This window comes from Odontesthes bonariensis, chromosome 3 (assembly GCF_027942865.1).
Source record: "Odontesthes bonariensis isolate fOdoBon6 chromosome 3, fOdoBon6.hap1, whole genome shotgun sequence".
Taxonomy (NCBI): domain Eukaryota; kingdom Metazoa; phylum Chordata; class Actinopteri; order Atheriniformes; family Atherinopsidae; genus Odontesthes; species Odontesthes bonariensis.
The window spans coordinates 27,213,233-27,240,960 of NC_134508.1; the positions used below are offsets into that span (position 1 = coordinate 27,213,233).

General features: G+C 39.2%; 1 protein-coding gene across 1 annotated transcript in view; it reads right to left on the bottom strand.

Moving 5' to 3' along the window:
* The window catches only part of megf6b (multiple EGF-like-domains 6b), a 55,967-nt gene that overhangs the window by 25,596 nt on the left and 2,643 nt on the right, over positions 1-27,728 (bottom strand). The window contains exons 3-5 of the mRNA XM_075461353.1: positions 27,530-27,639; positions 19,643-19,747; positions 723-845 (exon numbers count right to left, since the gene is read on the bottom strand). Coding sequence (XP_075317468.1) covers positions 723-845; positions 19,643-19,747; positions 27,530-27,639 — 338 coding nt within the window. The remainder of the gene's footprint in view (positions 1-722; positions 846-19,642; positions 19,748-27,529; positions 27,640-27,728) is intronic.

A 27,728-nucleotide genomic window follows, 5' to 3' on the forward strand; every position in this document is an offset into this window, starting at 1 on the left:
GTGTTTGTTAGTGTTATTTTGAGATTTTAGGGTTTAAATAAACCATTTGGATTTGAAATAACCTTGTAAATTCATTTTTTTTGAGTGAGAACTGCTTTAGTTGACTCATTTTGCTGTTGTGACCTTATTCTGGTGCTCCTCTCAAATGAGACATGCAAACTGTGACAAACCGACTGCATGTGAGGATCAGTACCTCATACGAGCCTATTTTCCCATCACGAATAAACAATAATGATAACTGGAACCTTACGCGGTTTACCCTCAAAAAAGCATACAAAGGCCTTGCTCAAAGACAACTCAGTATGGGTAATGGGCGAAAAGCATGCACTGCTATTTCACTTTTCCATTTCAGATGTATCCCACTGATCCAGAAATCATATTAATAGGTTTCAGGTCAGAAGCCAACTGATGTCCCACATAGGCACTCAGGAAAGTTAAAGAAAAAAAAAAAGTAATTGTCAAAGCAATTCAGGCCAGAATATCCAGATTTTTGATCGACTTTATTCCTCGACTTTCCATAAACAAACCTGTTGTGAGTTTCTAAAGATTCTCTCTGACTGGTTAATAGCCAAGTCTTTAAAACCCCAAATTGTAGCATAGAGATAACCAAGAAAACTTGAATAAACTTAAGAATATCCCTTAACATGAGTGTAATAAACTGTGTAACATTTGTGGAGTGCTCCTTCAACCTGAAACCAAACAACAACAAAAAAAAAACAAACCTTGACATGTTTTTCCATCTTCATTTAGTTTCTGCCCGGGAGGACACCTGCAGTAGAAACTTCCAATGGTGTTACAGCAGAGAGCCTCACAGCCTCCATTGGTTTCTTCACATTCATTCACATCTGTTGAGGAAAAAATATGACAAAGTTAGTCATCCAGATGTTAAAACTACAAAAATTAGGAAAAACAAAGAAACTGTGTTTTCAAGGGTTTACTAAAACTGTGTTGTTTTTTGGCTTTTCTGAACAACCGAAATAAAAGAAAATCTTTACTATGTTTATTCTTGAATGTCTCAAATTTCAATGTGACGTTTGCAAGTATTGCTGTGGGACACTGAATACTGTTTCCATCCTTTAATCGGTCTCCGAGTAGCAACTTCAATAAAAGTGAAAAATTTACAATGCAGCCAAAATGGAATAAAAATGTATCCAGTGATAAATTAAGTGGGACAAAAGGTCATGGGGAGCAGGGACATTTTCACCCGATTGCCTTTAAACTTAATCCAACACGAACCAAGACTCGTTTTCATTAATCATACCGAAAATTCAAAACCTATCTTCACGAAGTTGCAGCTTTCCATTTCATTTCCATTAGTTAAATATGCTGCCAAACCTGTCATCAACTAAACCAGATAAAATGTTTCCCTCCAGTTCCCAAACTACACATAATGACCAGGGTCATATACAGGTGCTGACAGCTCTGTCTACCATAATTGGAGCTGCAGAGATTCTGAAGAATAAGGAGATATTAAAATTGAGAATGAAAGGAAGAACGTGTGGTGGTTTATCCTGTTTTGCGTTGCACTGTCAGAACACAGACACACATTCCCTTCACTGACATTTCATGTTGCCCATATGGGGCTTTGTCAGGAGAGATTATGCTCACCGAAAAGTTTATACTTAATGACATTTGGCTGTTTTATTTAGTATGCCAGCAGATATAATCTTTGGAGGTGAAAGTGGTGAAGAAAATCAAGGAGGAACATTAAATTGGCAAAATCAGCTTGTATAATCTCTCAATGCTCATTAAAGAGATGAGTTATTGTGCGGATAGAAGAGAAGAAATGCAAAAAAACAGCCCCACGGAACATTTTCCCCCTTCTAGCAAATGGTGGTACATTGCAATACCAGTGTTTTACCGGCCAATTAAGCGATTTCCCTCTTCGTTTAAAACATCTGGAAATGCTCACATGAAAAATACTGCACTCTTACTATTGTCACAGGGTTGAAAACTGCAAAACCCTGAAAGAAGCACAATAATCAAGGAGGTGTCATGTTCAACATCAAGATCACATTTTTTTTGGACAATAAATCAAACAATATAAGTCATTTATTACACCACTCCTTAGAAGTATGAGACAATTTGTGGGTTACAAAAATTCAAAATTGGATGCTCACTAATTTTTCATTTTACCACTTCATCACAGGAGTTCGATTTAACGAGTCTGTGTCCTGATTGCCCGCCCATTAGTGCGGTTTATTTAGGTTGTAAAATAAGCATTGCGATGGCAGATTTGAAGAAAATACATTGGTAACAGAGCTGAATGGGACTTAAAGTCCTTACAGGATCCTGCGGCTAGACCACAACTGTGTTTGGGTTGCGTGTGCATGACACCCCACCCGCCGCCATCCTCTACCCCCTGAGGTCCCACACCTGTGTAGCAGCTTAAGCAGAGGTCTGATCAGGGTCAGTGTCATGCTCATCGTTCTCAACATCTTTCTGCCCAATAAGAGAGCAGGAATGTTTAACTGCTGCAGGTCAGGAGAAGACACAAAGCAACAGGGGAAAACTGAATATCTATGTCAAATTGGGTACCTTCATTCTTTTAAATACCGGACAGAGTATTTATTTTTGACACCATGTCAGCAGTTTCGTAAGACCAAGATGATGTTGAGAAGGCATGCTGTAAAAATATCCAATACTGCAATGTATTTATTTTGTTTGTTTTCTTTAACAGTTACTGAACCAACCTGGCTGTGTGGGTGTTCTTGTTTTATGTAGTAACAAACAGCGAGGACGGGGAAAAAAAACTGCTGTGGTAATTTACAAGAGGAAAATTGAGAGTTCCTCCTCAGGAAATATTTTCATTTGTGATAATATATCTGGGAAGACGATCATTTTCTTTTCCCAAAATCTTTGCCAGGTCAGATGCGATTTGTGTTTCCATTCCCCAGACAGTTTTTACCTTTTCCATTCACTTTTTCTTATTTACACCTTTTAGATTGTAAGTCAAAAACAGCATTGAAAAACTTGCAAGTGACGAGCAAATTTGAAACATGTGAAATATATCTCCCCAAAAAAACATGGCATAAGACACACACACACACACGCACAAAAAAGGAAAAAAAATTATCGAAAAATACAATTCTCAGAGGTGGCTCTGGTGGCTGAAACAGAGGCAACATTCTCTTTAAATGCTACGTCCTTTTTTCCAGTCGATAGTATTTCGCTCCCACCCATCCATCAATCTATCGCCTGGTTGAACCTCCAGCAGACGTATCTACGGGTGCGAAACAAGACTTGTAACCTACTTTACAGAAGAAAAGTGTTTAAACATCAGTTCCTTCCCATGAACGTTAAATCACCATGGAGGGGTGTTTCAGTGCACGTTCTCCAGAAAGAGGTCAGATGCCTGGAGCATCGCGGTCTGTCTGCAGTCCAATTTATGTCCTTGGTCAGAGTCAAAGAGCAACGCTCAAGTTGAACCCATTCAGGAAGAATCACACAAGGCAGATGCGGCAGATGTTCAGATATAAATTATATGGCACGTGTATCCATTTGGCAAGAGAAAAATCAACCACAGGTCATTCGCAGCATTAAGGGATTTGCACCATCCAAAAATCAGAGGATTACTTTATGAAAATATTTTTAACAAGACATCATACACAGAGAGAAATTTTTACTAGGAATATCTGAGCAGTCAAACGTACTATCTAAGTATATGACTGCGACTGACAAATCCGATTAGTCAGTAATCATGGTGATGTATTAAAAAAGAATGAGCTAACATTTGGCACTTAGATGAGATGATCAGTTAGCTTAGTGTAGCATAGAGCATGGAAATGAATAGAAAAAAAAAGTTGACCCGAGTCTATCAATTGGTAAACAAACAACATAAAAGTAGTATCAAACTCACGAGAGGGGTTTCTATTAGTTACCTTGTCTGACTTTACTTCATAAAGTATCCTGAGATGGACAAGTTTGCTCAGAGAATGTTGAGCTGTTTCCTTCATAAATGCAAGAAAATCAAGTAGTAAAAAAAGTTCTGAGTGTGACAGCTTTCAGTAAACTGTTTTAGGCAAATGTCAATTCAGAAAGCAATATTTATTTGATTTACGCAGTGGTTTATTTTTCTATCAAAGAACTGCTGCATCATTTGTATTTTATTGCAAAGTTTAAGGTTTTATGTTACATTTACAGCAGAGGTGGGCAGCCTTATCTGAAATCAAGACAACTTCGGCTAATGAAAAGATCGAATAACATGAAAACATTTAAAGTTTGTGTAGAAGAGAGCATTTTTACATAACAAACACAACTTATTTACTGTGTGACTGTTGTTTAAGCCTTAATTTACTGAATTCTACTAAACTGATGACAAGATGACAAAATTCTAAGGACCTTAAAGGGTCCCAAAGCCAGTTAAACTATGTCTTGGAGTTTTCCAAATCCTGTTACCAACACATACTGTACGTATAAAGATGTGTTGTGAGAGCCAAATTATGTTGTTATGTCCTCTGGTGAAATAAATGTAAAACAAATGTGGAGAATTTGGTAAAAACATGCTAATCTATGGGGCTCTGTTCCCAAGTAACCTGGAAAAGAATGAAAAATAATCAAATCTTCACAACAACTTATGACGATGTTTCTGCAAGTTCAGCTGCAGCAGATCTTTGGGTTTACATTCCTCTGCTGTATTGTGTGACTTCCTTTGATAAGGATGACCACCACCGCTCCCAGGGCGACGAAGCTGATGTCTCGACTGACCATGAGGGGCTTTACTGGGCCAAAGAAAACTGCAAGATTACTGATATTATCTCATGGGGGGGGGCACGGGCCAGAGAATTACAGCATTCATTCAAGGATCATGAGCTGGGATGCTGTGCACAGCTCCAACCTGTTTTCTTTTAGTGCCCTGATCTAGAAGCCTTCTGGTGTAGTATTGTGCTTTTCTAATGTTCATTCCTGCTTGCATTCCCTGCAGTCCACACAGCTGGTTTCATTTACCAGGTGCTATAAAGATGGGGACTGCCTGTGGGTTCCGTTAGACATATCTGAGTCAGAGGAGCATGTCTTTGCTGCTGACCTGCACATGTGGCAACTAGCGAAACATGATCTAGAAACATGTTCAACCAACAAACTAATCATCTATGAACTGGAACTGACAATTTACTTCACACCTTTTCACAAAAAACTCATCCTCACCTTTGACCTGTCGTATAACTGATTGTTAAAAATGTTTATTGTAAAGCCATGATCTGTTACCCGTTGGACAGACAGCAGCATAAACCTGACTCTTAGATTCTCAAATAGATCAGACAACAACTGGAGAAATACGCTCATTTAAGCTCATAAATATGAAAAAAAAAAAAGTTTCCTTATGAGCCCTGTAACTGTGTTTCCACAGAATTCTAAGTGAAATCAGATATCATGAGAAACAATTAAATCCATTTACAAGGTTTTATTCCAGTGTTCGCTCTGCAGTTCAGGTGAAAAGTGTCCCAACTGCATACTTACATAGGTTTCAATGTAAGGCTTGACTGACTGACTGCTGATGCAATATTTAAAGACAGACAACATGGAAACAAAGCAGAGATCAACTAAAGCTGGCTCACTTTTCACATGTATAATTTGCTGAGTCAGCGACTTGATGTTAAGTTCTTTGTTTCAGTGAAAAAAAATGTAGATGCACAGAAATGCAAACTTTATGACATGTTTTGTAAACGGCTTCCACTACCTCAGAAAGCAAGTGTGTTTATTATGATACCGATGACTGAAACTGGTGCCTCAGATCTTTAAATGAGTTCCAAGTAAGACCATGATGACCCACAACTGATCAATACTTAAAAAAAACTATTGAAACTACAAAAGACAACAACTTGACAGATGGTTATTTAATATTAAAACATAATCATCCTGGAAACCCTCAGTCCGAGTTCAACATTGCCCCCTGCTGTTAAATCTCTACCTCCTCAATAATAGCCCAGATGTGCTGCTGAATGTTTATAAAGTTTACATTATGTGATTCTGCTCCGCTCTTATTCATCATGTAACTAAAACACAGCTGCCACACTATAATATTTCACCATCAAAGTGGACCACACTTGTCAAAGTCTCTGTTCTGGTAAAACATTTTTCACTTTGGTTTTAACAAACTGACTTATACCAGAGAGCTGCGTACGTTGTAGCCTTTAATTACCATCATTAGTACCATTTGATGCATTCTTGGTGCCAGTTTTGAGCAAGAGTTTCTTCCTGAGGGCCTGTAATTGTGGCCAACATGGCAGTAGAGTTGTTAAGTGACAGTATAACTGGAAGTGATGTGGTTTCCCCAGGAACCAATGAGGTTAAAAATGTCCCTGTAATGACAAAAGACTAACCACACACAGACCTCTGTGATGTATATTTATTGACGTTTAAGACGCGTAATAGCACGCTTCCATGAGGTAATTAACAATCTGTCTCCAATTTGGGGGAAGTGTTGGAATAGTTTTGAATATTTTGGAATAACTATCTACTGTGGTCAACAAAACACCAACAAAACAAAACTTAAACTGTTGAAATTTTAAATCATCATAAGCAGGCCTGTCACAATCAATAACTAATTGTGTTATCATAATAATTTCAGATAATCATGTTCATGGCTGCAGAATCATCATCATCTCCAAATATCATAAAATAGATATTTCAACCTTTTTAATAGAAATTCAGTCTATACCAGTTAAAATTAAAAAGGAACCGAGGCATAAGGTAGACACATTCCTTAGACCAATAAGCAGCAATGTTTCTGTCATGTGACCACAACTAAACTAAATCATAAATAAACACATCAGTGCCACCTGTGTGAGGTTCACTTTTTGTCTTTTTAGGAATACACAATGACTTCGGACTCCAGAATAATAATACTTATATAATAATAATAATAATAATAATAATAATAATAATGAAAGTTGACTCACTGAGTGAGTGACTATTAGGTGGCTTATACTTATTAAAGTGGCATTAGAATTTATAGAAAAGACCTTATAAACAAATAATTAATAATCATGATTTGTATTCAAAACCCTACTCATATTATGTAGGGTCTTCTGTGGAGCTGTTATAATGAGTTTATTCGTAATTTTATTGGAAAATAAACAAAAAGCAGAATCTGGTATGGTGAAGTGAGCATTCTTCTCCAAATATAAATGACTACATAATCAATTATTAATCATCTTCAGTCAAAACTTTGGATCTATATCTTCAAAAATATGGTCTACATTAAGGAAACATAACATATTTAAAGAATTATTTTATGTCCTAAGGTTTTTTTGCCTTCTTGACAGTCTAATTAAAGTGAGCTCTGTTGTTTCCCTTCAACTGCAAGTCCTATTTCAGTTTTTGTATTTTGTTTTTATCGCGCTCTTCTTTCTAAGGAATGTGTTGACAAGACACCAGCGACAAGCAGCTGTTCCGCTGTCAGAGGCACTACAACGTAGTATGACTTTGGGATATAAATACAAAACTTAATTAAACCACTGATTAGTGTATGTGCACCTCACTGATCACTGAGCCTCCAGATGTATTACTTGTTCATGTTTGACCACACAGGAATTCTATGTGATATCAAAGACAGTAAAATCCAGTGTTTAAGTTTGTTTAGTGAACATTCTGCTCTGCTGAGTCCTAAACTCCACTAATCCCTGTTTTGATGATCCATTTCACTGCGCTGCAAGGCAAGCTTAAAGGTTTCTTGTGTACATGTGTGCTCATGTACTGTATGTTTATGAGTTAAAGGATACCTCATTCTTTGGAGCCAGCTGCCTCTTACTGCACAAGTTTACTTCTTTTCTGTGATAAAGGCTGAGCGCACTATCACGACTCCTTCATTCCCCGACACAAACAGCTCAAATCACATTGGGGAGACTCAAAAAGCTTCTCCAATGGCCAGTCACCTCAAACTGGAAATATAAAAGTTGCCAGTTGAGTAAGAACAACACAACGTTCTTTCATAGCTCTGTTTTGATGTACAATGGAAGCCGAAAGGGCAAAATGCTAAGAAAACCTTACCTTGACTTTCTACCTTAAAAAACAAGCGAGACAGTTCCTGACTTCTGTCGATCATTTTCACAATTGGTTACAAAGTTTTACAAATCAAAGAAAGAGTCTGAAAAAACTACATACGCTGTACGAACCGACTCGTGTCTCCAGGACAACTTTTTATGGTCTAACCAGCTGAACAGGAGGAACAAATATCTCATGGACCTAAGGGCGTTTGCCCTTCTGACCCTTAGCGTGTGCTCCATCAGTGCGCCTCCTGTTGCGACCCGTCTTCTCTAGCTTTGACCCAGGAGTTTTGAACGCCTGGAACGTGACATGAAGCCTGCGGGAATCCAAAAATTACTTGTTGTGATACCAGCCTGTCTCCTTCTCGGGCGCATTTATGCCAAATGCAACACAGGTATGTGTAGGACTTGAGCAGATAGAACGTCACTAAAGCCGTTTACCTACGAGGCAAAAGGTGAGAGACACGTGACAGACTGTCACACTCAAGGTATACCACGAGAATCAATGTTAAGGCCCCTGATTATTGCTTCACCTGCTCAAGTGTGACATTACATGTTTGAACTGCTGTAAAAGTTGAAAGGAACAACACTAAAACACATAACCCCGGGGTATGTGTAGTTGAAAAGCAATAAACTATATTCCTAGAATAGCTTGAGAAAACAATGAAAGCAGATATTTGCCCAACTATGAAATAAGCTTTGCCAGTGTCTTTTGTGATTTTTATGCCTAAAGTAAAAAAGGTGGGAGGAGAGTCACAACTTAATGGGAACTTCATGCTGACCTTACTAAGATTCAGTGTTCGGGCAATGTTAGGTTGAATAGAAGACTGACAACAGAATAACATGGATATTTTTGTAAGATTTTTGATTGCCGTATACTACTGAAAAATCCAGCGTCTTCAAAACATTTTATGATAATACCAGAGTAACATAGAATATTATGGGAACCAAAAAAACCCAACAACAGCAAAAAGTCATGATTTAATGTCAACACAACCAATAATTCTAACATCCGTGATATTTTGCCACCGTGCAAACTAACATGTTGAGAAACATCTGTCAAACACGGGGTTGACGAGGTTCTAACATCATGCTCAGGTTTAATTCATATCCAGTTCCAGCTGGAAGCAGACAGCAGTTTCTACCACAAAACACAACTAGATGCCAAGCAGAAATGGCTTCATTTGTATAATGTAGCCCATTAGCATTCATTTTACAAATGACAATAAAAAAAATCCAAGCATAATCATCATTGAGAACTCTTAATTTTTTTTTCTCTTGTTGATCATTTTATGACCTTTCAGAGTCTTCTTGTGACCTCCTCTATTTAGGTCAATAAAACAAAGCATAGCATTAGCTAAATCTGTTATCTGACTCATCAATGCCTCATTTATCAGAGCCTGACTAATAGCTGACAGGCAACATCACATTTTCACATACAGTGATAGTTTGATTGATACTTTTACACTCTCTTTTACCACTAAACTACTATGATGATACACTGATACCAATATCATTTGCGACAGACTTGCTCATGGGCTTTTCCTTACTGACATACACTGCATGAACATGAATTTGTCACGATCTGTGTATTTTTTTCTGTTTAGTCTCTAGTTTCCAGTTCGTTTAGCCTTGCCATTTCCTCACCCTTCCTCAGTTCCCTCCTGCCAGTCGTCGGCTCCACTCCTTCACCTCTGTTAATTATCCTCAGCTGTACCTTCTCACTAATCACTCTCCCCACAGTATTTATACTCCCAGTTCTCTTCATTCTTGGTTAGATCCTCTGTCATTGTACTCATGGTTTTCCCTGTCTATCGTGTTCCTGCCCCTGTATGTTACAATCTGGTTTTGGTGACAGAATCTATGTTCAAGCATGTGTTTATTGCAGAGTGACCTACCTACAGAATCGCTGACAGTCCCTCAAAAAGCAGAGCCCTGTGCCAAGATCAACTGCATATCTGACTACAAATGCAAAATTTTGCGCAGTTTATCTCACTAAAGAGGACATTTAACTCGACTATATAGAAGGAATGTCAGTAAATTAGTCTTTCCTGAGATAAGATAAGGAACAGAGCAAGATTAAAAGAATAGTCTGATTTCAAGAAATTGCCTTTGTCTGTGAAAGGCCACTGATCCTGTCTCATTCAATCTTTGCACAAATCAGCATTTGCTTTTTACACCCAAAGTAGCATCAGTAAAAGCACTTTGAAAAGAAAACATTCCTGACAAAATGTTCTGCAGTTAAGTGGCTCCCATATGGAAAATATACACAACAGTGGAATACAGTCAAAATACAGAGCAGAAGCAGTTGACTACCGAGAGGTCTGATAAGAAGAACAAACGGGACAAAAATAGAGGAAGATAAGGAAATTTCACTTGTATAATATGTAACATATATCAGGAGAATCAGTGCAACACTGGCTGATGAAAAGGATCATTAGTCCTGCAACTGTATTTTACAAACTTGTCACATCTGATTTACGCAGACTCAGTGGCCTTTACCCAACTGTGACCAGGAGTGACCTTTCATCAGGAATGCTGTAAAGAGCCTAATGAGACAGGGTGGGAGCCCAGACTCAGAACAATTACAAGAGATTAGGCTGCAGCGCAGGATGCAGTGGCAGGTAGATGGGCAAGGATGGGCCTCACCCTTTGACTGCAACGCACTCCCTCTAATTAGAGACGCCTTTCCTGACTTCACAGGCGCATGGCTGCTCTCTTATGGCTCAATGTAAATATCTCACGGTAACTTAACAGGCCTGTACTTTTGTCTAAAAGAGAGAAAAAACATTTGCTATCTGTTTGTCAGTACTCACCAAAATATATTTTGGATCTGAGACTTGAGAAACCTCTTGATTGCATTTTGTTCTTTAAAAAGTGTCTGTAAAGATAAATTATTTCTAAAATACTGTTTTACACTGAATATTGTTTACAATCCTTGTTTACTCTAACAAAGGCTTTGATGGTACATAACTGCGTCTCTATTAGTAACCAGCTGAAACCAGTTTAGAGGACAGTGTTGATTATGTCTGTCAACATGTGCATCAACAAAACAGGAAAGTTTTTTCTTTCCTTTGATGACAATCAAAAGAGATCCGGAGTAAACTTTGGTTATTTCTAAAACAAAAATACCAAACATTTTATGGTTCCCCGTTGCTTTTGTGTTAGGATTGGCTTCTTTTACCTTTGATTCTTTGATTCAATTTAAAATGAAAAAATGTTTCAATAAGGTTAAGAAATAGCGATGGGACCATTTATAGAACACATGATCGATCCGTCCCTCTCAACATCATCAACATATCTATGGGCACTGAAAAAACAAACTACCAAATGCTTCCTTGGACAGAAAAGATGACTCTCCAACATTAAGACCAATCTGTGTTGTTTAGTTTGTGAGACTGAAGTATGAATGTTAGAAAGGGGGAATGAGAAGGGTGTAAAGAAATAAAAGGGACTGAGACAAAGGAGTTCAGGACAAAGAGGTGAAGAATGCGTGAGAAAACTTCAGCCAGCAGTCTCTGCTGCGCTCCGCAGTAGTTGCATCACCAGGGTCTCCCTCATTTCAACTTCTCACTATTCTGGCTGCCAACAATACTGAAAGAACAGGATTAAACCTTCAAAACATACCAGTGACTCTGAAAGGACCATTGACACTCAAATTTAATGTTGAGAGGAATAATGTCATTGTAATACAAGTTATCAAGAGCATGATTAGTCCATTCGATGAACTTATTACTAACACAGACCACAACAAAATGATTTTTCCTTAGGTTTGTGTTTTTAAGGTTAGAACAAAATACATCAATTTTCTCCACACTAACTTCAGCTGTAGCCTCTTAAACCCATCAGACTGTGATTTGGGAGACATTTACAGTGCCATGATTCACTTTCACAGGGCTAGATGAATATTTAGATCAAATGCTGTAGATTTAAAGCCCCAGTGTTAAAAATCATCTCAGTGAAGGATGGACATACCAGTCATGAGACAAACTGACGCAGCTGGGCATCTCACACCTTCACAATCTCACGCCTTTAAAATCCTTCATGCTTACATTGAACAAAATGACAGTTAATCGTGTGAGTTATGGGGCCGCGTTAAAGCCTTTCAGCCCAACTTACTGTTCCCAGTTCTGATCCACACTCAGTTCAGAAGTCCATTTCATGGTGAAACTGCTATATTCTTTAATAATCGAAGTAACTGTCTCATCAAAGTTGGTTGCTCAGGCATCTAAAAAGTCATCAGGCATCTCAAAGTTATTGTAAAACTTAAAATCTTCTAACACTATCATCACCATATTTGGGTGTCTTCCACCTCTTCCTCCTTCAGTGGATTTACAGACTCAAAAACGTACCTAAACCCTCTGTTGTTGCTAAATGAAGGCTAAGTGGCAAACTCAAACGACTCGGCAGCAACAGTGCACAAGCAATGAAGCTATCCTATCCACAGACCACAGGGCGCACATGAGTTTAATCTTGGGGCTATTCCTTGCTTAAGTGCTTAGCTAACTCAGCATGAAGGCTGTGCAAATGTTTTTCTTTATGCCATGTAAAAAAACATTTAACGGGTCTTAGAGTTGAAGGATTTATTTTTCCAATGTGGAGGATCAGAGCGTCGACATACCAAAAGCAGATTTCTCATCACATTTCATATTGGTTCTGCACGTAAAGAAAACACGTGTACTATATACGTACAGAAAAACATGATTATATAGATAAAACACATTCCACCGAAAAACCTCGAACCCTAGCGTGGGTAAGAATCCCGTGTGAAAAGCTTTTACCATAAGGTAAAGAGATGTTCTCTGTCTTACATGACCCATGTGACCCTGCATCTGCAAAAAGATGGCCACCTGGTGCCATCTGTGTCACTGCTGCTCGCTCATATCACCGTCAGTCTCCAAACAGCTTGATGAGCAAAACAAACTAGCAACGACCCTGCATTTTCAAATATGGTGAGAGGCCATGTGGCATTTTTGCTCTTCATTAGAAGTGACTACAGCTAAGAACTTCCTCCTGTGCTAAAAAGGCAGAGACTTGACCTTTGACATCTCTGCTGCCTTGAAATTTTCATCACAGAGGGAGCGAGTAAAAGTCGCTGTTTAAATAACAATCCAACAACCATTAATAGAAAACCTTCTTACCCTTAATGTATAAACATTATTACTGAATTATAAGTGGTCCAACATTGTAATTTGCTACTTTTGTGTTAACTGGAATTTGGCATAGATCCAGTACATCTCTGGTTACACTCGACCGTATTTTTGCTAAACTGGTTACTACAACTAAACAGACATAAAGCTTCTGTGTGTCAAAGATGAGAACAAACAGTATTGGTCAGTCGTTTGACTTGCTTTAAGGTTTTTTTTTAAGGTGCCTACACTGTTAAAAGGTATGAGGGAAGTGTCAAAAAGGCAGGTTACAACAGGCTGATGGTCTATTAGTCTCAGGAAAGAACACTGCTGGACCTTAAGTAATTGCAGAGTAAGACGGCTTTTAAGGAGGAACAAAAGATACCTCAAAGAGCAGCATCTGAAATCACTCAGCTGACAACAGTTATGCGCACAAACTTTGAAGATAAATGGAAGCACATAACATCCAAATACACGTGCCTTTATCGAGAGTTGTTCACCTCAACGAATATGGTGAGCATCAATCAGAAGATGCAAGTGATCAAGACGGATGCACAAAGAAAAACTGTCAAAATACAGTTTAAGCAACTATCAAACTAATATCAACTATAAACCACCAATAAAAGTTTTTATTACAGTTTTGTTGACATATTATTTCATACAGCTCTTTATTTCTGTCACATTACAGCAAGACATTTAGTCCCTTGACCAGATGACCCTCGTTTATGTCTGTGTACATAAAAGGCTGTGTGCAACTCAGCAAGAGACCTTTAACGGGACAATGAATTCCCACAATAGCACCAGGGTTTCTGCCCTAGCCTTGAAACCATCCAGACAAGCATCCAACTTTGCAAAGTAGCCACAACCAGATTAATCAGCATAGAAGAAGGAATAAATCTCAATACCAAACTCAAAGAGCATCAGATTTGAGTCTGAAGCCCTACAACAGCTCTTATATTTACACAGTTCATTTATATGCTTACCTGTGAAACTCTGAGCTACATTGACACTGGTCTTATCCCCCTCTATTAGTAAGCATTTTTAGCCAAAGAATGTGGTTTATGTTTGCCTGTTTGGGACAGCCAGGGGCGGATTCACATAAACTATTGTGCACATGTTGCCAAATACGCTGCCACAACATAGAATGGAAAGTTTGGGCAACAACACACACAGAGGGAAAGGGAACATTCTCTCTTGTAATACCACCATACCGCCTTCATACATTTGTTGTCATACCAACACTCAAAATATTGTAAATCCAAGCCTTTAAGTAAAAATATAGCAGATTTAAACTATTTTATCAGTTTATTGGAGAAGAAATCTGTCTGAAAACATTTCCTCTTAAATACAATCATGTAGATGTAGTAACATGAATAGGTGATACCGAAAGTTTATAAAAATTTCAGAGCCAAAGCATTAAAGTTGTACCTAAGTACATAGGTACATAGTACATTTTTTCCTGATTCAATTGTGGCTCATAAAATCTGGCATCAGACATCTTAATCAACATCGATGAAAACAATCGCTTCATTCAACTGTTAATATGCTTTCCTAAAACTCAGAGGGCATGTTTTAAACAGAGGTGCTCTGTATTGGGAAATATTTAGTTATTGATAAGAGTCTTGAAGCATTAAAATAAAGTACAAAAAAAAAGATTTTAATAGAATTGTTTTATTCAGCTTCACTCTGATTGATGAACGTAACCAACTTTGAATGATATGGCAGCATTTGCAGTAACTAAAAGTTCAACATGCATGGTTGTGGATGAGAAAACAAGGTTGAGACAGATACATCTTTATAATAATAATCATAGTCATGAGCACTAGATCTGTCATGAGTCATGCCCAGAACAAGCTTATCTTCCTGGCATTGCAGTGACCAAAAACTGACCCAAGGTATGAGCTGATCGTTTAGAAGTAATAAAAAAAAAAAAAAAGGATGAAGTTGCTGTCAGAGAAAAAGCTTTTTCAGCGCAGCATTTCTGTATTTTTTGTTTGAAAAATCAGTTTGAAAAATATTTCACTCTAATTTTAAAGATTTAACTAACGTCTGATTCAAGTCTTGTTTCACGTTTGACCTAAAAACACAACGTAGGAGACGAGACATTTATAGACTCTTAAACTAAGAGGAAAAGTTTTGTGTTACAAAGACTCTCGGTCATCCACTCTGTTTGTCTGCTGTTGAGCCCAGATGTCAGCTGGTATGAAGACATCTGCCCTGCCAGTGGCCTGAAAGCCTGGAAGGTGCTGATCTCAGAGGATAGCACTTGTCCGCTGATGACAGGCTGGATACAAAGTACATCAGGCACCAAGTTACTAAATCCTATCGGATATAGGCAAGAATGTTAAAAGGGACTGCAGCATAAAGCAGACAAAACATCATGCTCAGAGGGCTGCCACTTCGATACAAAAGTAAAAAAAATATATATTTTGATGAAATAAGAAACTAATAAGAAAAAAAATGCTAAGCTGAAGTAACAAGATTATTCATTTTCTGAGCAACATAGAGTTCTTTAATGAATATGGAAGTAATGTGAAGGTTGTCCGTGTCTATGTTATAGTAATTATATAGTAATTATTACACTAACGATGGCCTCAACGGGCACAAAATCACAGGTTTCTCCTTGTCTGATGGTTCATCTGGCCTTTGCAGCAGCTGACTTTAGTTGTTTTTTATCATAAGAAGAGACCTTCTTATGAATACGCTGGCTGCTCGGTAAAACATGTTAAATAAGTGCCCATGCTTTCACACTCCCATCACACTTTTACGGATCAAATTGTTTAGTTTCGGATCACAAATTGTATCAAGTCTTCCAACAGCTAATTTTTCCTCATCTGTCCAATCATTTCTCTTTGTTATCTTTTGTGTTGCATGGATTCAGTTGTGTGCAGCCAATGGATGCTTTGTTTCATGTGTGGTGAGAGCTCCTATTTGTTACAGGTTTACAGAAACGGCTTCAACAGTGATGGAAATGCATCACTGCCAACGCACCCAATATCTTTTACCTACTTAATTGATTAATCATTAACAAATAAACCTGGACAGTTTATTACAAAAGGTGTAGCTATAATACCTTCACTCCTATAATTTTGAATGAATAACCTCCAATAACTAAAGGAAAGAGTCTTCAATGAAATCCTATTTCTCTCTTTATTTCCCGATTCATTCTTTTTTTTTTTAGTTGCACTCCTAGCATTCCTTAGAAAATAGTCACATTTTGATTAAAATGTAGAGAAATTCTGACTGAGGTATGAAATTATCTAGCATTAGCTCTTTTGAGCTAAACCACCTCCAACTACTGCTAAAAGCCTGCAAAAATCTGATAAAGAAAATCGTTCTTGCAGAACAATACAAGTTATTGTTTCGTTCAGATAATGCTGTGCTCAATGACCCCATTACTGAAGATGATGATGATCTTCAAAAGTACAGTATCTGATCCATAAAAGCCTTCAGCAGTCACATGAGATTTAATGCCGCTGGCCAGCATTTCTTACTTTACTACATAGTTTAAACACAAAAACAAAATAGTAATTATTGTCTTACACATCACTGAGACACAATGCTACTAAATAGCAAAACAGATGAGCACTTCAGCGAACTATTGTGAGTAGGAGACTAATTGGCCCCTTTAAATGACATAAACACACCCCAGCTGACATACACAAACAAGGACAAACCACATCAAAAGGGTTTTGGGGGGATATCACCACATGCGACTGCAGAGGAATGCTGCTGAGGACAGTCTGAAGTGATAAAAAGATGAGTGAATCTTTGAGTGGACTGAAGCTCAGCCTCTGCTGTGGCTTCAGGTTTAGCATAAACATGTCGGATGACAACAGTTGGCAGTTGTGTAAAACATGCAGACCACAGTGGTAACTCCAATAGAACGTCAGCGTATGAGCAATGTGCTAAAAGCTATGCAACTGCTAAAGTAATTGAACCGCAAAGCTCTAGAATATGACAATAAAAAACAGAAAAATGGTATGCGTTTGACCACCGGAGAGATCCTCATAATGGCTGAGCAATATATTAAGCTGTCACTCAATAACAGTCATTAGTTAAAGTGATGTCACTGCTCTTTTTCCCGTGGGCCACTTTGTACTCTGCAAGCAGTTATTCACTTTGTCCTCAGGACTCTAACGTGACCTTTACTTGGCACATTTGGGACCACACCACAGCTGTGAGTTTAGTTCAGCCAGTGTTGGACTTCAATCATCACATGTGTTGCCTCTGGTATGGTGACAGCCCCACGCAATCATATAGCAGCCTTTTTTTAGGTCCAGTCACAGGGCAATACAACTGTCACAGTGTTTACATACAAATAGGCTCCAGTAGAAGGAGGATCAGGGAGTAGAGGTGACTTTGCTCTAACAGCAAGGGCCTCTAAGTTACCCATTGCTGATAACTTCCCTCCACAAAGCAGAACAATAACATTAGATCTTAATGCGTGGAAATGCAAGGAGTAGTGAAGGCTGCTCTTGTATTAAAAAAACAACCTCAGAAGCAAACAAGATAAAAACATGACAGGCATCATCACAACTTGCAAAGAGGGTTTTATTAAGATACTTTATTCCCTCAGTTATGTTGGTGTAAATTCTCAGTCATTCAGGTCATGGTAATTCTAAGAGCTCGAATAAGGGCAACTGGAAAAGAAGAAGTCCAGTTGCCCTAATTCAAGCTCTTGTATTATTACCCCAGTTAAATACAGCACTTTCATTCAATTTGAGTCGAGTAATGTCCAATTAATAAAACAGCACCTTACTAAAAACCTTTGTCCCTTCCTGGTTGGATTTTGGCAATGACATCACTTGGTTACGATTAGAAATCCAAACTACTTAGAAAGAAAACAACCATGGTCACCCTCATGGATGTTATTTTTACACTTCATATGAATTTGTTCTTACAAACACTAATGTTCACATAATCTATCAATGTGACTATAGGTCATTTTGTACTGCATGAGAAAACAACATATAGAGCAGTTTTCAAGAGGGGAGCAGTGTGAACCAAACCGCACATAAAATTTTCTAAAGCCAAAAGGTGCAGAGAAGTGTTTTCATTAGATTAAATTCAAATATTCATTTTGGAATCAATACTCGGTTTATTCCAAAAATGTTTTGTAAACATCCTGGTATCACAATTTGGATACAGACAGAGAAATACTATGCAGCAGCTCTAACAATATGTTCCAATGTAATGCAAAAGTTTTGGAATAGTTTTTGTTCGTGTGAATAGAGAAGAGATAAAAAGAGGACCTGATTCCCAAAGGATGAAAAAAATAAGGATCACATCTCTTTGATCTGCACTAAGAGTTCCTGGTTCAAATCTCAGCTGGGGCCCTTTTTGTGTGGAGGCTGCATGTTCCATGTATGTGTGGGTTCTCTCTGGCTTCCTCCCACCATCCAAAAACATGATTGTTAGGTCAATTGTTGATTCTAAATATGCCCTCAGAGTGGGTGTGAGCATTTGTGTTTCGCATTTGTCTCTGCGCTAGCCCAAGATTACTTTTTCATTTCAATTTTTTTATCAAAACAACAGAAGAGGAGGAAAGTAATTCAGACCAAAAAATGTCTACATTATATGTTAGAGAAAAATGGAGCGCTGCTGGGATAAGACTGCCTAATGAACTTATGCTGAGTAGATCACAGAGTGTGTTCACGGATCATCTCTCCTAACCACTAAGTATGTCATTCAAGCGGAAAGAAATCAGACATGAAGAAAGTCAGCTGTGTAGAGCCATGGAAGAAGTACTAAGAGGTCTCATGAAACTACATACTGTAAGTTGTACCAGAGAACTTTTGAGACAGCCGATAATGAAGTTGGTAATTTAAAGATGAATGTAAAAGCTCCCGTCGGTTAGCCAGAGAATGAATGATTATGTGAGAGCAACTTAACAAGAGACTTTAATATTCAGTTTCCTCACTTTGAACTTGTGCAATAAAGACTGTAGTGTCTAGAAGGGCCTAACTTGAGTGTGAGTTGGATCATTGTGGTAAAAAGTTGACACTAAAAAGAATTTCCTGTCGTGTGGTGTTATCTGAAAAACAATAGAGTCTTCCACTGTTTTACTTCAACAGCTCAAATTCAACAATGGAGTAGCTGATAAAATACTTGGGCTTCTGGGGGGTAAGCCAACTGCTGATGTGGGGAGATTCTCATTAGCACTCAAACTGAGGTCAGTTACTGCAATGAATAAGGACTGTAGCCTGAAAGGTTTTCACTGAAAGGAAAGCAGCTGATCAGTCTTAATCTGTCTGTAGAGAGTTTAGTTTAGCTTTTAAAAATGCATACTACATCCAAAGAAAACTGGACGAGTGGAATGCTAAGACCAGCTTCATTTAACTCTTGATGGTGACATTTTCTGTCCCTGCAATTACATTTGTTAACGACACAAAATAAAACATGTCCACATTTTTTTTACTCTGAAAAATGAAAACTGTTGTAGATAAAAAATATAATGTGGAGCACAAAAAGAGAGGAAAAGATGAGGATGCAAATATGAAGCACTGCAAGGATGTTTCTACTTACCATATTGGCAGCTGGGTCCATTGAAACCTGCAGGACAGTCACAAAGCTGTGTGGATCCTTCCCGACACTGGCCCCCATTGAAGCAAACTCCATAGCTACACACGGCTGCATGTTGCACAGATGTGGACAGACAAGAAGGTAAAAAAGGAAAGACGGAACAAATGCGTGTGAGTGAAGTAGGGACACCTGGCTGTTTTCATAAGATGACAACATCTGTGGTTTCAAACACTGACCTCTTTCTATCAGAGATTTATCATCAGCCAGTTAACTCCTGTCTAAAGATGGACACCGACTCCGCTCTATTCACACTAACCAATGTAAGAGGAATCCACCACTTGGCTTGGAGAATAAAAGCATGCTTTTGGCAGACTGACAGAAATTTGCTAACTTGTTTTCACAGAATCAGAGTAGTGATTGGATTGACAGCAACAGCTTGTAAGACTAGTTTTTGTAGGGCTGTTTGAAAGGAAGCTTCCCTCTTCTCCACACAAAGTAAAAAAAACATTGTCTGAGAATGACAGAGATTGATTAAGCGAACGCTTGATCACTATCACAAACTGGGATAATTCAGATGTGTCTGGATGAGTTGCAGCGTAAAATCATGCTGCCACGGGGTGGGCGTGGCTGATCCATCTCTTGAAACCATCCAAAACCCGTGTCCATAAATCCCCATACCTCAAATTGTTCACTAGTTAAAACGTGACATTCAAAGAATCCAGGACACACGAACAGTGAGGGCAATTAGGTAGCTCAAAACATGTGAATTCATCTAAGAGGTATACCATCACATTCCATGAACCCGCACAGCACTCACATTATTCACGACAGCCGACGCTGTGTGTTTATTAAGCCTGAGCCTCCCTGCCTGTATGTATATCTGATCTGTGTTAAGGCCATTATCCATGGGAAGTAACTGTGAAGTATGGTACAGCTGTTTAAGTCAAGCCTGTACTTTTCATTCTCCTGAGCAGAGTGAAGTGCTTACTGCTGACAAGTCTAGAGAATTGATGTCCTATCGTTGAAGACCTAAATAACCACCTTTACAACTATTGCATACATAAAAAAAAGGCATATTTCTTCCACAAAAGCTGTAATCTACTAAAACAAACCTGACAGGTGAACGTGTAACGCTCACATATTTGTGCAGACATTTTGGAAAAAGTGGTAGGAGAGGTGGTGAACTGAGACTGCACTGCAGAAACTCCATGTGAGAGCCTTTCAAACATTTATTTCAGTTTATATCACACATTACAGATACACTTAATGATAAACATTCAAAACAACAGATTTATTTGTGCTGCCACTAGTGAGACATAGCTTTTACCCAAGTGCCTTTAAGTTGTAACTAACACTCATCTTCAAACGTGTAATGAGCAGCTTCCGAAATGCCGAAGGATGTTAGGACGTGACCAGTGAGAAGACTGAGAAAAGTCTGGCTCGTCATTCTCAACTCTGTGAATATGCCGAAGTCAGTTTACCATAAATACTTAATCATGCTATCTAAAGAAATTCTTATCACTGTTGTTGCAGAAATTCAACATAACAACCGAAAAGCATCAAAGAATCGCAGAACAGAGCTTTGACGGTTTCCAATGATATTTTTGGAAACTGAATGTATTGTAAAGTAAGATTGTAAGATGTGTAAAATCAGGGGAAAAGTGAATGGACAGAAGTTTGTGCTCTGGAAACACTGCAGTGGCTTCCTAACATTGAGACTGTGTAAACTGGCACAAAGTCTAGATATAAAGCAAATGGCAAATCTGACTCAATTGTTACACTACATATCCTAGTTATGACTTTGATACATAAGGTATTTGAGACGCTGATTGTTGTGAAGCATTACATCCGATCACTGCCTTGATACTTGCACGTAATGCTGCCTGATGGATTCCCTTGTGCTTGTAAAGGACTGCATGGATGGAAGAATTAGGAGAGAATGAGCGTCGAGGGACCACAAAAATGTCCTGGTCCGTAAGCACGTTGATCTCCATGTCAGAAAAAGTATTTTTCTTGGTCTTAGAGGTCTTCCTCTAAGATGTTGAAATGATTTGCTGTAAAGAGCCTTTCATTCTGGAAGATGGCGATTCCAGCATTTTAGGTATGAACTGATTTAGTTTAAAATTGATGACTAATTAACCGACAAGGAAAACAAGTATTAGTTTCACCCCCTTACATTCCCAGATGGTTTGAACAATTAAAAATACACTGCTGATTAGTTAGGAAACAAGAGGATGCTTCAGGCTGGGAAAGTTTCAGATGACTTAAGTGTATCTCCCATCAGGCTTAAGCTGTACCATGTAGAATTGCATAACATCTCCGGACAAAGGAGGCGAATGTGAAGAGAAGGCTTCTCTAATAATTACAGATGAGCCAGAGTAATTTCATGCATGTCTCTCAGCTTATTCAGACAGCTCTGCGGAGATCAACCCGTAGCCTAAACATCCGCCTGTCATCTGGCCCCGGCCTCAGACACCTGCTTAACAGTTGGATCCTTTAGAGCGGCAGACATACACGGATGTATATGCACAACAGTCTATATTGCATACAACCCCAAAAGAAGCGACCTTTATCTCTTTATGTCTTCTGTGCATTATGTAAACACACCAGCAGACATCAGAATCTCAATAAACACTATGTAATGCTTAATATCTCATAATGTAGCATTTTGCTCCACTCGTGAAGCTGCTAAAATCCCACTGCAAAAAGTCGCCACCGCTCATCACTCCTCGATGACTTCCTGCTCCTCAAGATTATGTGGCTTCTGAGGCCATGACACGGTAACATATCTTTCCCTACTTCTATGATTACATAATGTGAAGGAATTTTAATGTGGCGAAAGCCAGTGCTCAGGTTTACTTGCACAGTTACAACTAGATCCAAATGGCTCCAGCTGTGAAAGATCAAACTTATGAGAGATTCCTAAAAAGTTTTTAATCAACTAAATCAGCAGCGGCACAGTAAAAGGTCAGGTGTCTCTCAGAGTAACTTCAGGGCAGCATGACTAAGCGACAACACAGGAAATGTACATTCCCTCCTCAGAGATGCGAGACTCACAAGACTGTTGGCAGCTAACCAGGGCATTTTTGGGCCTCCCCTGTTCCTGAGCCCCTTACGCTGCTTAATCTCCACTGAAATAAATCCATAATGTGGCATACAGCATGGCATAAAACTCATTCTCATCTGTTGCTGTGAATGCCTCCGCTCTGTTGCAGACACCTTTTCTGAGAGGATTAGCAGCCTCCACTGACAGAACAGACCGACAGAGCAGGGGTCAGTGATTCGCGGAGAGAACCTGAAAACAGAGGAGTTGCTGTCACCCTTACAGCTTCTGAAAGGGATGACCACATCAACACAGAAGCACCCCTCTGTTTGCTTAGGCTCTGCAGATCTGTTTAACCCCCCGAGTGAGACCCGCTGGGAGACCACATTTGGGGCACTTCACAGACACAAAGGCCTGCACTCGGGTCTCGGTGTGGTGCCATAATTGGTACGTGCAGAGCCAAGCACTGTATTTTGAGGCAACAAATCATGTTTTGCTCCGCTGAGGAATGTGTCACTTCAAATAGGTCTTGTGAAAACCAAGGCCAGCTATGCAAGAATACCTCTTTGAAAGACTAAATACTATTTGTTCAAGACATCAGGTCGGCTTGACAAAGCAGCACAATATGGTTAAGCAAAAAAAAAACATTTTGTATGGAAGACCCTGAATTTTCACACATGCACTGAAGCCCAGAAATGTTTGAACATATTTTCAAGTGGCTGCGTTTCAGAACACATATAATGTAACTGTACCAAACAAGCAGGACTTTTGTCCTGTTTACCCCACAAGCAAAGTCCAGAAAGTGTTATACTTTACTCTGCTCGTCTGCATATTTCTACTTTCTACTCATTGCAGATACATTCAAACGTATAGTATATATATATAGTATAGATATCAAGATTAGAAAAAATGATCATGGATACAAAGGTAGTTTTGTCCTCAGTTCTCGATATTCTGTAAACAAAATTCTGCAGCTTGATTTATTTATCTTTTTTGCATCCTGTTCCACCTCCAGCGATAGCTTGGCGAACTTCCACATAGCCATGTTTACCAACAGCTGGCAAGCAATGTCATGTGATGGTTCAGGTTCCGGTCTACTTCTTGTCTCAGGCCTTGGTATTTGCTCACCAGATGCACACAAGATTAAATGTAATTCAATTAAGTGCCCCTGTGACAAGTTCTTCCAGCTGGCAAAGACGACTTTGAGCAGGCCTCAAGATGCTCCAAGCCTCGTATTTGAGAGCAGTTCCACAGGCTTTAAAAAATGTTTCTGCAGCAAATGACTCAATACAACACTGGGAATGTCGGTGTAGCCACGCACAGTATTTCAATGTATCAAACTATCTAAACCACACCACTGTTTTGCCTTGCTTGTTTGCAGTCTATTTTACTGTATGTGTCTTGGGTTTGTGTCTATTTATGTTTAGCTATACACCACTGACATACTGTAATTGTTCCACTGCCCCATGATCCACTCAAAAAAAGACCACCCATGGATAGACAGGGGACCATTTCCTCCCTTCTGGCTACTGCGTCCATTTCACATGGAGCTACCTTCTCCAGTCCCACCACAAAAGGAGGCCAGTTCCTATTGAGCAGTTAACGAGGACGACAAACTGCAGAAGCTATTGTCCCTGCCCCTCAGCCCCTGTCACAAAGCTTATTGTTGCATTCAGTCAACATAACTGCTCATTTCCACATCCCGGCTCACCCTGGCCATCGTCACCCATCCCTCGGCTGCTTGCAAAGTAAAAGGTTTAACTCGCTGATTGAGTGGCCCTCCAAAGGCATAAGTGGAGGAAGTCGCCATGACAAAGTTAAGAGCACTTCGCTTGTATTAGAACGAGAAAGTGACTGAGCAAATTGAAGAATTTTCAAAACACACAAAGGGCGCCACTGTTTTGCTGTTCAACACAGCATTCTGACTCCTCACTCCACCTGGCTGACTTTATGCAGAAAAGGAGCAATACAATGCTTGGAAAAAAAAAAACATAATAATGATAATTAAATATTTTCAAAGGAGTTTCAGTTGTGCACTTTCTCCCCTTTGTGAAAGTGTTGTCCAATAAGGCTTGAAAATATCAAAATTTAGGGGGAAAAAAGTAAAAAATCCAGATCTCAGATATTTGCAAACTGCTCAAATATTATGAATCATGGTGTGAGAACGGAAAATGTACAAACCTTCATAATTAAATAGAATTCTGAAATAGAAAAATATGAAAAACAAGAGAGGGGGGGGGGGGGGTTAGCAGATTGAAACCAGAAAATAACCAGACATTTGCTGTGTTGTGGTAAAGCCTCTCCAAAGATGTGATTAATTATATCTTGCAAAGATTGCTAAAGCTGACAACAACTGAAACCACAGACTGCAATTCTGTGAGAAGACTTATGGATCTAGGAGGAGACGTTACATTAAAAAATACATTTAGAAAGAGCAGGGCTGAGTGGGAAGTGACCAGCAAACTACTCAACTAGCAGGTCCCGTACACCATTACATCCTCAATTCTGTTCAGCTGAATAGGGGTCATTGCCCTAATTACTTTACACCAGCTTCATGTGAAGAACACGCACACAGAATGAGAACAACAGGAATGAAAGAGAAAAGGGCACATAAAGGGATCTCAAATGTACAAGACACTAAATCACTATCTCAATACAAAGCATTCCCATCTTCTTCCCATTCTGAGGTTTTCGAAGGATTTGCTAAAGCTGTATGTTTTGTATAGCAGATTTTCTCTTTTGGATGTTGGGGGGTCCTGTTGAAAACACCACACAGATTGCATTGTGCTGACTGAAGTACAGTACAGATAGCACATAGCAAACTGCGCAGGAGTGGGAGGATTGTGGTGTGAGCTTTCTTTTATCCAGGTTCAATGGCTCAGAGAAAGGGGTGATTAGTTTGTCCCATCTCAAAGTGCTGCCACGTCTTTGGTTACAGGGATAAAAGCCGTGCCTCATGTTGAAGAGAGAAGCCATTGTTGCGCCAAACAGACTAACTTAAGTGCAGGCAATGAGCAGCGCAGAGGAATCTCACTTTAAAGGATTTCTTTTTGAGTGTTTTAAAACAAACCAGACTCATTGGAGTGCAGATAGTGTATTGCTTCGCTGTATAATTTAATACTGTAATCTTCCCTTTAGAAACAAAGAGCTCTTTGAAGAGTGCATAGAGGCAATAATAAGACCCGTGATGACAGGAGCATCCAGGAGATCTTCTCTCGCTCCCCATTAAAGGGTGATCCCAAAAAGTGATTCCCCTGAACTGGTGATGTTCTTTGTATGACAGCTGGGCATGGCTGGTTTTTTTTTTTGTTTGTTTTTTTAAATAGGATTGTGTGAAGTACTTATGAGCAGTCAATGTCTCACCTGCAGTGGACAACAGTCGGATTGCTCTCAGTTTGCAGAATTAAGGAGGAATTTTGACCTTCTTGAAACAACCTCAAAACTGTCATCAGAGTTCAAGCGGATGCCAAGATTGTGGATTTTTTTTCCACTTTTGCATCAGATTGTTTTCTTTGGCACTATATTTTGTCAACTAAGGATCATCAGTGTAGCACAGGTATTGCACTGCCTATGACTGCTTATACAGTAGCTGTGCACTACCGACACAACATGGATGCTCTGGCGTAAAAAAAAAAATACTGCCGATCTCAAAATTTGTCTAAGGACAAAGTGAAGTGGAGTGAAAATCCATGAAACTGTTAGACGTTTATGAGGTTTGAGTTGTTTTAGATGGTGAAAATTCACACCTGTCCTGTCCTCTGTGTGAGCAGCTGTGAACTTGGCTTATCCATTAGACCCCCCCCTGCCTCTACAAACTGAGAGGGCTCTGACTGCTGTCTAATTCACTGAATATTCGTAAGTAGCCTACTTCAACACAACCCCACTTTGAAAAAACAATAAGAGAAGAACCGAAAATCTTAAGCGTTTGATGGGAGCTCGACATCAAAGCGTGAACTTTCTTGCAAGTCTACCAGCCAAAGTACAAACTGTTTACAGGAAAAGCTTTGCCAAGGGTCGGTCCATGGTATGCAGGCTATGCGATCTGCATCACTGGCTGTAAAATCCCATCAAAGGAGGCTTCTTGGTCTCGGCAGTGTGAAGCTAAGCTTATCCATAAAGAGATGAGCTGCTGGCAGCTTCAGTGTGACCAGCAGAACCACTTCTCCATACATGGAACCAGTGGGGAGATTCAAATTTCATTTTGGGAAGCAGTAACTGTGACTGCGTGGGGCCATTTTTCCCATCCAGCATGCAATCATCCAACCTGTGCTGCCATGTCACACCTCTGCAGGAAAAAAAGGACATGGCTACGTGGATGTGAACAAAGATTTAGCCGTTAGACCATTAGCAACTTGTCTGTACACTGTACAACATATTCAGCCAAGCAGTAGCTGAGCACCAGACAGAGCGCTGCAGAGCCCTGTCAGCACTCAGATTGTTTACGTTTTGTTTTTTTCTTTTATAGAAGTAAGTATAGAACTAGACACAACAATGCAAATCCAATTGGAAACCAAATGTCAACACTTTGACTCTGTCAATAATTAGGATTTTCCCCAGCATCCACATCTGCATCTAGTTAAGAGTGTTGCAACAACACAAGTGCTTTGGACATGGCACTAACTGATAACATCTGTTTAGGAGTCTGGACGGGCAAAGTGACTCTTGACCCTGTTAGACCTTTCTCTGAAACATTTTCACTCAGAGGTCTCTGCCGATGGTGAGGTGATGTTTGACAACCATCCTCTCGCTGAGTCCGGAAAAGACCTGAATTTGCTCTGCTTTGAACAATAAGGATGCAATCAAATCAAAACCTTTAAGCACAGAGGATAAAAGCTGAAGATACTCACGATACAAACAACCCGCCTCTCCATTTAGTTGAGACCATCCTTGGCAGCACTTGTACACACTTTGATAATCCTGTCGGTATACTTGTCTGTACGCTGTGTAGTACGCCGTCCTGTTAATATGATAAACACCCAGTTAAAAACTTTTCATTAAACCTGTTAAAGCAGTAGAATGTGAGAAAACATACATGCTAAGGAGTAG